At 44.4% G+C, this 10811-nt stretch overlaps 1 protein-coding gene across 1 annotated transcript; it reads left to right on the top strand.

Annotated features, from left to right (window-relative positions):
• Nucleotides 1–107: 107 nt before the first annotated feature.
• TSFM (Ts translation elongation factor, mitochondrial) lies at nucleotides 108–10664 on the top strand. Its single transcript, XM_045789714.2, has 6 exons — nucleotides 108–255; nucleotides 521–694; nucleotides 1309–1437; nucleotides 2606–2728; nucleotides 7923–8010; nucleotides 10073–10664. The coding sequence occupies exons 1-6, from the start codon at nucleotides 199–201 to the stop codon at nucleotides 10477–10479; spliced, it is 978 nt and encodes a 325-aa protein (XP_045645670.1). The 5' UTR covers nucleotides 108–198; the 3' UTR covers nucleotides 10480–10664.
• Nucleotides 10665–10811: the final 147 nt, after the last annotated feature.

The raw sequence follows: 10811 nt of genomic DNA, 5'->3' as shown, positions 1-10811 counted from the left end.
GGGGGTAGGGGTGTAATTCCCTTGTGAAATACAGTCTCCGAAAGCCAAGTAGAAGCGGTGAGTGTGCACCCCGGCCGGCAGGCGGCGCCGTCCTCGCTTGGCGCTTTGCGGTGGAGAGGTTTGGCCCTGCCGCCGCGCCGTAGGCCTGTGGTCTCAACCGTGCGCCGGCGGGCAGCAGTGTACTCTGGGGCCGGAGACATGTCGCTGCTGCGCTCCTTGCGCCTCTACCTGGTCGGGTGGGCCGGGAGCTGCCCGGTGAGGGCTCTGGGTCTCCCACCGTCCCGCCTTCCTTGCAGATCTCCCGTCGCTCGGAACGCAGCCTTCCCTTCCTCCGTCCTCCGTTCGACTCCATCCCACCCCACCCCGCCCCGCCGTTATTTTCTCTGAGTGGCCACTGTTGCCTTCCCCCACCCCGGGAGCCCCAGTGTCCACTAAGGTGGCCTCCCTGCCGACGTGCTCTCCACCCGCCGGAGCTCCTGGCTGCTTCCTGCTTCTCACCCCTTTCTTCTTACCTCTGCAGGTGGGACCCCTTCTGCTTCAGTCGCCTCAGTCGTGGCACACATTTCACACTGGGCCCTGGCTGTCTTCCTCGGCCTCCAGCAAGGAGCTTCTTATGAAGCTGCGGCGAAAAACAGGCTACTCCTTTGTAAACTGCAGGAAAGCGCTGGAGACTTGTGGCGGGGATCTCAAACAGGTGTGGGGGGGGGGAGGGCGAGGAGAGCAGTGCCCGGTACTAGGCCCCGACCTCGGTCTCTCAGGGAGGGGCTGCTGGGGAGCAGTAAATCAGACCTGCTGCCCCGGGGACCCATAACTGTAGAACTCTGGATAGGATTCCGAGTTAAGTGACAACCTCGCCCTTTGACTGTGTTTTGACTCCAGAAGCCATTAACTCAGGATCCCATGGTTAACAAACTCTATTCCAAGTACGACTGCTGTGCTGTTTCCTGCTGCTTGGAGCCCAAAGGCCCTGTGTCAGACCTACGAGGATTTATACTGTGGTGCCCTCACACTAACCCGGTGATCTTGGACACCTTCATCTTTCAGAGTTGCATTGTTCTTGTCTATATAATAAAAATACTACTGTGTGCTCCATAGGGTTGTTGTGAAGATTAAATTTATCCAAAGCACCAGGCACAATGCCTGGCATTTGGCGTTCAGTGGTAGCCTGCCAGTAAATGAGAGATTGCTTTAGTTTCCATTATAAGACTGAAGAGAAGCAGAAAGAATTAGGGAACCTGAACATACTTTAGAGCTCCGTTCAGTTCTAAATTCTATGACTTTGTCATCTGCCCTATTTTTAATTTATAGGCAGAGAGCTGGCTCCACAAACAGGCCCAGAAGGAAGGCTGGAGCAGAGCTGCCAAACTCCATGGCAGGAAGACTAAGGAAGGTCTGATTGGGCTACTGCAGGAAGGGAACACAACTGTGTTAGTAGAGGTGAGTTGTCGGAATTCTAGATAACCAGAAACAGCTGTCGCTTGGGTGGAAAGCTTTGTGGTTGTCCCTTTGCATTCTTAAAGAGGTGTTTGAGAACCGCAAAAGGTTGTTGGAATCAAGCCGGTGAGACCACAGTTATTGTGAATTCACTTCAGTACAGGAATGCCCAGGTATGTTGACGATTAAAGACCTAGAAGTCAGAAAGATTACAGATATTCCCCACTTTTCGAAAGTTCGAGTTATACACTTTGCTTTTACTGAAGACCTACATTTGTACCTGTGTTTGCTTTTTGTTAACCAAAAGAAATCCAAAGAGTACTTTCTCTTTTATGAAAAAAGGCAAAAAGTGAAAATAGCACTCAGCGTTGGTTTTGGACTGAGTCGTTATAGAGGCAGGGGGCATCCCAGCAGGAAGAATTGCCCCGTCAAACTATGGCACCCCCCCACACTCAGCATCTCGGCATCAAGCCTCCATAGCTTTGGACTTTGTGAGCGTCTGTGCTTTAGGTAGATTTATTTTGTGCATCCGTGTGCATATGAATTAATAGTAATTGATTTTTCGCTTTATGCAATTTTGGCTTACGAAAGATTTCATAGGAACACTACTTTCGGATAGTGGGGCAAACCTGTAGTTCTAAATGTGAGTTCCTGTAGCCTTATACCTTGCCACTGAGTGTTTCCTGGAACAGTTAGATTTTAAAGCTAGGAATTATATTAATGAGTTGATGGATAGCATGTAGCTGTTTTAGAGGAGGTTTCAGGGCCTCAACTGGTGAAGAATCAGGTGTGAATTAGGGTGAGAAAAGGAGATAAGCACGCTGATAGCAGAAGTGGTTTGGTGTTGGAGGAGGCTGGAGAATGGGGGGATGCTGGCCTGCAGCCACAGGCAAGTGGTGAACGTGTAGTGAGTCCGTTGGGGACATTATGGAACCATCTTTTGAGTGTGCTTCGGGTCATTGCTAACTCACTGGCGGAGCAGGACACTGCATTCAGTTTCTGGCCTCAAGCTAGGAGAGGGACTGCAGCCTTCAGTGCCAGGGTCACTTATTTCTGTTTTGTGGAGTCTGCAGCTGGTTCTGCTGTACGTTGGTTTACTCTCTAGCTTTAAGACACTTCTGCAAACTGTCCATCAACAGCCTATACAGCAACGTCAATTTGTTCCCACCAGGTAAACTGTGAGACAGACTTTGTTTCCAGAAATTTAAAATTTCAACAGTTGGTCCAGCAAGTCGCCCTGGGAACCCTGTTGCATTGTCAGAACCTAAAGGATCAACTCTCCACATACAGTAAAGTGAGTTTTGGGATTGTCTTTCAATATGCTGGGTTTACACACACACCCCTTTCTTAGGGTGTTTGCTGTTTGTTCCCTTTTTTCAGACATTCTATGTCTTACTCCCTTATTTCATGTCCCTGCTTAAATGTTATCTCTTTGGAGAGGAGTATCCTTCGTGTTGCTCTATCCTTGTATTTTGCTTCGTTGAAATACTTTTGTTATAATACTATATATTTATTATGTTTTTACTTATTTATATGTTGTTTGTCTTCCCCAATAGAATGTGAGCTTCGTGAGGCAGAGAATTTGTCTTTTCACTACTGTGTTTTTGGTGAAAGAGGAGTGGGTGCAGCATTTGGTTGGGGCTTGTTAAATCTGTTGAATGAATGAATGAATGCCAGTGGGGTAGAGTCTGTCAGATCAGGTGAAGCTAAGCTTTTTTCTTTCGTTCGTTCGTTCGTTCATTCATTTGATACAGAGAGATACAGAGAGAGAGCATGAGTAGGAAGAGAGGGAGAGGGAGAAGCAGACTCCCCACTGAGCTGGGAGCCTGGCGTGGGGCTTGATCCCAGGAGCCTGGGATCATGACCTGATCCGAAGGCAGACGCTTAACCATCTGAGCCATCCAGGCTCCCTGCTTTTCTTTTTTTAAAAAAAAAAGACCTATCCATTCTAGAGAGAGTGAGAGTGTGTGCACGAGTTGGGGAGAGGGGGTAGGGAGAGGGAGAGAATCGCAAGTAGACACCCTGCCAAGGGCGGGGGCCCTATGCAGGGCTCCAGGCTCCCTGGGGTGGGGGGTAGGGGTACAGCTTGGTTCCAGGCTCAATCCCACAACAAGACCTGAGCTGAAATCAAGAGCTGGAAACTTAATTGACTGAGCCACCCAGGCAACCCAAGCAGGTGAAGCTTTGTATTCAGAAATCTAGAATGGCCTGAGGGAAGGATTTTTCTTTTCTTCCCTTTCCCCTTTTCTCCCTTTCTCTCTCTCTTTCTTTCTTTCTTTCTTTCTTTCTTTCTTTCTTTCTTTCTTTCTTTCTTTCTTTCTTTCTCTCTCTCTCTCTCCCTCTCTCTCTCTCTCTCTCTCTTTCTGAAGAAAGGATTTGTAAATACAGATATTGGAGAAGGCACAGTTCAGGAAAAGAAGCATATTCGTGTCCATAGGAGCACCAGGACGGAATTATATTAGTCTGCCTTTGATTCATCCTGATTGTCATGGTAAAAACAAACCAACTACTCAGAGTAGGTTTTTTTTTTTTTTTGGTTTTCAGTACTATTTTTTTTCTCCTATTCTTTTCTTGAGAGCTTGTGGTAAATGTTAATTATTACTGGCATTAAATAGTGATTATATGGAAAACAATGTGGAGGTTAGTTTTTGGAATTATATTGAGTAGATGAAGCACTTGAACTAGAAGCTCTCATCTTTTTCTTTTCTTTTCTTTCCTTCTTTGTATTAAGTAAACTCTACTCCCAACGTGGGGCTGGAACTCACAACCCCAAGATCAAGAGTTGCATGCCCAACCAACTGAGCCAGCCAGGTGTCCCATCACTATTTAAAAAATTTTTTTGCACATTATTTGCAGACTTCAGGCCCTTATTCCCTTGAATAGGATATCTCCTAACATTCTCCTATGTAACCACAGTACAGTAATCACATTCCAGAATTTTAACGCTGATACATTTTTATTTATATAATATATGATATATATTCATATTTTACCAGCTGGCACTTTTTCTTCTGATCCAGGATCCAGTCCAGTATCATGTGTTGCCATTGTTGTCATGTTTGTTTAGTATCCTGTCTTTGTTTCTCAGCCTTTCTTTGTCTTTCATTACATTGACCTTTTTTTTTTTTTTTTAATATTTTATTTTTAAATAATCTCCACACCCAAGGTGGGGCTTGAAGTTACAGCTGGGAGATCAAGAGTTACATGCTGTTCTGACTGAGCCAGTCAGGTGCCCCGCATTGACATTTTTGAGGAGTAGAAAACAGTATTGTATAATGTTCTTCAATTTGGGTTTGTCTGATGTTTCTTCACAGTTAGAGTATGGGTTTTGAGCATGAATATTAAATAAATTATCGTGTATTTTTTTCAGGATATCATATCAGGAGGCATGTAATGACCGTTGGTCCCATTATTGATGATGTTAATTTTAATTTTAATTTTTTATTATTATTATTATTATTATTATTATTTAGATTTTTATTTATTTATGTGACAGAGAGACAGCCAGCGAGAGAGGGAACACAGCAGGTGAGTGAGAGAGGAAGAAGCAGTCTCCTAGCGGAGGAGCCCGATGTGGGACTCGATCCCGGAACGCCGGGATCACGCCCTGAGCCGAAGGCAGACGCTTTAACGACTGCGCTACCCAGGCGCCCTAATTTTTTTATTATTTTTAAAAAGATTTTATTTATTTGAGAGAGGGAGAGTGAGAGACAGCACACAAGCAGGGAGAGGGGCAGAGGAAGAGGGAAAAGGAGACTCCCCACTGAGCAGGGAGCCCAACACAGGGCTGGATCCCAGGACCTCTGGATCATGACCAGAGCCAAAATCAAGAGTTGGTCGCTTACTGACTGAGCCATCCAGGTGCCCCTGTTTCTCTCCATTTTAACTGTATTTTACAGTTAACTGGTTCTTTTTTTTTAAAAAAGATTTTATTTATTTACTTGAGAGAGAGAGCAAGCTAGAGAGAGAGCGCGAGCAGAGGGAAGGGCAGAGTGAGAGGGAGAAACAAACTTCCTGCTGAGGAGGGAGCCCAACGCAGGGCTGGATCCCAGGATCTCTGGATCATGACCTGAGCTGTAGGCAGACACTTAACCGACTGAACCACCCAGGCACGTCTGATGATGTCAATTTTTAAAGATTTTAAATTAATTAATTAATTAATTTTAGAGAGAGAGGGAGAGTGAGTGCGAGCTTACGCCGGAGTGAGTGTGGGAGGGGCAGAGGGAGAAGGAGAGAGAATCTCAAGCGGCCTCTGCACTGAGTGTGGAGCCTGCCCTGGGGCTTGATCCCACAACCCTGAGATGACGACCTGAGCTGGAATCAAGAGTTGGATGCTCAACTGAGTCACCCCCTCATCCCTGGTGATGTTAATTTTGGTCTCTTCTTGCTCAGGGTAGTATCTTCCAGATTTTTCCACGTAAAGTTTTTCTGTTCCTCTTTGTAATTAACATGTAATCTGTATGGGGGATGCTTTGAGACTGTGTAAGTGTCCAGTTCCCCAAAAAATTTTTACCTGAAATTATGAGCATCTATCGATGACTTTTGTCAGGATCAGTTATTACTATGAGAGTTGCATAGTGGTTACTCTTTTAACTCTTAAAATTTCTTTTACATGTGTTAGTTTTATTAGTTGGCATTCTACTGTAAGAAAGAGACTTCTCTTCTCCCTATGTCGAGTGCTTTACTTAGTACTGGCATTGCCTCACGGATTCTTATTTTATACAGTGTGTTATAATTCACCCTACAATCCATTATTCAGTTTGATGCTCAAATTATTCCTGGATTTGACCAGTGTAAGCTGGCTTTGTTGACTTTTTGTAATGATTATTTTCGAGTATTTCTTTACTTTTTAGCATAACAAGATGCTCTGGGCCTATGTCATCCTTTCCTTGCACCACCCATGGAATTAGCCCCTTCTCCAAGGAGTCCTGATCCTTTTTAATGGGGGAATAGTTTTTAGAAACCAAGATGTGGAAATTAGGCACGCTTATTTCTACTGAGATGTCATTGCTGCTCTGCTCTTTCAGCAGACAGATGCAGGAAGTGTGTGTGTGTTTCAGTTCTAATCCTGCATCCCAGGGTTCTTCCTTTTCTTCCCTGATTCTATATTTGTATCTTCCTTCTCCCACGGTTGGTACACTGGCTCTTAGCAACTTCCGTGTTTACTTATGTTCTCGTTGTTCTAATACACACTGAAATGTTTAGTGACTATACCTGACCACTGCAAAGAACAAACCTATTAAGGAGTTCAAGATTTCTTTGATGTCTTTTTTGTCTTCCCACTGAAGTTGTGTGGTCAAAGGACTGTATTGAAAGTTACTTGGATTAGTTTTTTCCCCCTTCTGTGAAGTTAAATTATTCATTTGAAATACAGTTAGAGTCTTAACGTTTCTGTGCGTTTAATTTTGGTTTTACCCCCAAATTCTTGTTAATCTAATTTTGATTTTGAATATGTAAAACATTAACAAGATTCTGAAAGTTGAAGCTGTAATACACACACACACACACACACACACACACACACACACACACGTCTCACTTCTTCTCTCCTTTCTACCTTATTCTTGTCCACTCCTGTAGATAACCAGTTTCATTGGTTTGGGGTATCCTTTAAATCTTTTTTGCAAAAATAGCATATTTATGTAAATACTTCTTTCTTACACAAATGATGGTATATGTACGTACTCTTTTTTTTTTTTTAAGGATTTATTATTTGAGAGAGAGTGTGCGCACATAGGAGAAGGGGTAAAGGCAGAAGGGGAGAGAGAATCTCCAGCAGACTCCCTGCTGAGCACGGAGCCCGATGCAGTTGGCCCTATATATGTACTCTTTTAATTTGCTTTTTTTAATTTAGTAATATAATCTGGAAATACTCTGTAGCAGTTCATACAGATCTTTGTTTTGTTTTCTTTTTTGCAGCTGCGTAGTTTTCCATTATGTGGCTGTGCCATGGTTTATTCAACCAGTCTTTTAGCTTTAACATTTTATGATTGTTGGAAAATACCGTTCCTGATTGCTTAGAAACTATAGTTTAAGAAGTTAAACCAGAGGATGGGATTGAGATGGAATTGGGGGTACTGCAGTGATAGAATAAAATACTTATAAAAACGGAACTGTTACCAATTTGTAACATCTTTGGCTTAATGAAGACATTCATTTAGAGATGCCTGGGTGTCTCAGTCGGTTAAGTGTTTGACTCTTGGTTTCAGCTCAGGTCATGATGTCAGGGTCCTGGGATCAAGCCTGGCGTTGGGCTCTGTGCTCCGTGGGGAGTCTGCTTGAGAGTCTCTTCCTCTCCCTTTGCCCCTCCCTTGTGCAGGCACATGCATGCTCTCTCTCTGAAATAAATAAATCTTTAAAAAAGCCCCAAAACATTCATTTATACTTAGTTATCTTAAATCATTTTTTGAGAAACATGATTTTTGCCTAGTCTCTTGGTAATTTAAGTAGGACAGAACTGATTTGTTGGTTTTTTTGTGTGTACTTAGGGCTTCTTGAATTCCTCTGAGCTCTCTGAACTTCCGGTTGGGCCTGAGAGAGAGGGCTGTCTCAAGGATCAGCTAGCCTTAGCGATTGGTGAGTATTTGTAAGGACTGTGGGAACTGGAAATTAAGAACTAGACCTCCTGGTATCTTTGATATTCCTCCATACGTAGATCAGGAATTGCAAGCTCATGTGCCCACAAGGATCAGATAATATGAATGTGAGAAGTGGGTTGTGTTGTGAGCTAGACACTAGTGAGCAGTAGGCTCCCTGAGAAGCTCGCACTCTGCTGAGGGAAACTGTTTCCTAGCTCTCGCCAGTTGTTAGCTTGGGGCCCCGGTGTTGTCAGAATTTTTAAATTCCTTCAAAAGAATTTAGCTTTGTGTGTAAAAATTTCAGATTTTAGATGTTTGCAGTTAATTAAAATCATTTTCCGCACTCTGCAGGCTGACCAAAGCATGTCTTTAGGCAGGGATGGCCTTTGACTTCTAGTTAACTACCTCTCTATATGCCGTGGGAGACATGCTACATCAGAAGTCATCTCACCTTCTTCAGAAAGCAATCCAGGAATATTTGGAGGTGTCGTATATAGGAATTTGATCTCTTTTTTTTGAAAAATCTGATCGTGAATTTGTGAAGGTTTATTGTTTCAGAACCACTGGCTACAGGAACCACATCTGGCTCGTTGTGCCAGAACTGGTGGGGATTTTGCTTTCTTCCTACGTGTCCTTGATGGAAGGAGGGGAGTAGGGCTGGGTTGGAGCTTGCTGGGAATTTACTGCTCATCTGACGTTTCCAGTCAAGGCATCAATTCTGTTTTTATCAGGTTATCTTGAAATATGTATGATGTCTTAGTGAGTCATGGCTGAGAAACCAGGCAGACAGCTGTGAATGGGACTTATTAAGAAATTCTGGAAGAACTGGGTGTTTCAGCTTTGTCAATTTCTGAGAATTAACTGTTGTTGAGATGCTTTGAGTTGTTTGAAGATTTGTTTTGATTTCTTTCCCGTTAAGACTTTTCGATATAACTATGGCTAATGCAGGGATATTTACCTAGATCCCTTTTGGGGTCTCCTAACCCCTTTCCTACCTTTTGGCTTATTTGGACTTATGTTAGAGAGGATAGCATCCTGAGGAGACAGGGAAACCTGGAATTATTTTTGGTTCTTAAAAACAACTCTAGAGGCACCTGGGTGGCTCCGCAGGTTAAGCGTCTGCCTTCCACTCAGGTCACGATCCCAGGGTTCTGGGGTAGAGTCCTTCATCGGGCTCCCTGCTCAGCGTGGAGCCTGCTTTTCCCTCTGCCCCTTCTCCTGCTCGCGCTCCCTCTCCCTTTCAAATAAATAAATAAAATCTTAAAAATGCCACTGAAATTTTTTATTTTTGATGAGAGGAAGTTGAAACTATCCGATGGTTTGGGGTTTTGGGTTTTCTGGGGCTCTTAGTTGTGGACTTTTTCCTGCTACAGTGGATGACGAAGAGTTGTCTGTGTCAGCTACGGTGATTTTCGGGAGGGATGGTAATTTCAGGGAAGGAAAACACTTAATTGCTTTGGAGTGCGATGGAGGTTTTCTTCCAGCTCTGGCATGTATTAGCTGTGTGAGCCTGGGAGGGTAGCTTGAGCTTTCGAAGCCTAAGTTTAACATAGTAACGATGGCCAGCATTTGAGCGCGCCCTGTGCTAGATAGTGTAATTAAGTGCGCTTCCATATGTTACTTTATGTCTGCTAAGAACCCTGCTTTCAGGTTATTTTAAGTGGTATCATCTCCATGTTGTGGAGGAGGAAACTAAGGCTTGATAAATTCGCAGATGGGGTTATGTCACTTGCCTAAGGTCATGTAGCTGTAAGGGGCAGAACTGAGCCCTGAGTCCAGGGTCTGTGTGACCCCATAGCCTATGTTTTTAAATACCAGTGTCGCACATTGTTGGTGTTCCATGAAGGTATTCTTTATTTCTCCCACCCCTGCCCTCTCCTCCCACGTACATTTTCCTCTTCATAAATGGCGAATGGTACCTCTCCATCTTACAGCATACTCACAGTGTAAATGTGGGGAGAGAGGACCGTCTCCCAGCCTCGGCCATTTCTATGCATATTTTGGTACCGCCACAGGTGTCATATTCTGGAAGGGTGTTACTTGTTTTTGCTTTTTTATAGGGAAACTGGGAGAAAACATGACTCTTAAACGAGCTGCATGGGTGAAGGTGCCAGCTGGGTTCTACGTTGGCTCTTACGTCCACGGAGCGATGCACAGCCCGTCGCTTCACAACCTGGTGCTGGGGAAGTACGGGGCCCTGGTCGTCTGCGAGACGTCTGAGCGCAAAGCAGGCCTGGAAGATCTTGGCCGCCGCCTCGGGCAGCATGTGGTGGGCATGGCCCCTCTCTCTGTTGGCTCTTTGGATGATGAGCCTGGGGGAGAGGCAGAAACCAAGATGCTGTCCCAGCCGTACTTGCTGGATCCCTCCATCACGCTGGGACAGTATGTGCAGCCTCAAGGGGTATCTGTCGTCGACTTTGTGCGGTTTGAGTGTGGAGAAGGCGAAGAGGCAGCAGAAGCTGAGTAGGTTCTAGAGACTTGGCCCCGAAGGACATGTGTCTTCTCGGCTCTGGGTATCATTATGAAAAGAAGTGATTTCCTAAGCCTCTTCAAACCCTGAAGTTGTTTTTCATCGGCGTTTATAAAGTAACGATAGACTCGATGGGTAGTTATCAAATAAAATTGCTATATAATAAAGAAGAGTAGAATCTTTTCCTTGTTTGTGTAATGCTGGGTTTAGCTTTTTTGTGCCTTACTTGTGCCAAGTTGTTGAGAACAGCAGGTGGGCCTCATTGAAGGGGCCGAGGATCCGGGAGGACGGGCGTAAGCACTTGTGCTGCTACTTCCTTCAACTGAGAT

The sequence above is a fragment of the Ursus americanus genome, chromosome 17, assembly GCF_024610735.1.
Source record: "Ursus americanus isolate L20-20 chromosome 17, mUrsAme1.1.p, whole genome shotgun sequence".
Classification (NCBI taxonomy): domain Eukaryota; kingdom Metazoa; phylum Chordata; class Mammalia; order Carnivora; family Ursidae; genus Ursus; species Ursus americanus.
Note: the sequence above shows the minus strand (reverse complement) of the source record. Positions and strands in the feature narration are given on the sequence as shown.

Bases quoted from the DNA above. Each gene is read 5' to 3' on its own strand.
- TSFM (XM_045789714.2), top strand. From the start codon at position 199: ATGTCGCTGCTGCGCTCCTTGCGCCTCTACCTGGTCGGGTGGGCCGGG. The intron at 2,729-7,922 runs GTGAGTTTTGGG...GTGTGTACTTAG, and splicing joins AACTCTCCACATACAGTAAA to GGCTTCTTGAATTCCTCTGA. The intron at 8,011-10,072 runs GTGAGTATTTGT...GCTTTTTTATAG, and splicing joins TCAGCTAGCCTTAGCGATTG to GGAAACTGGGAGAAAACATG.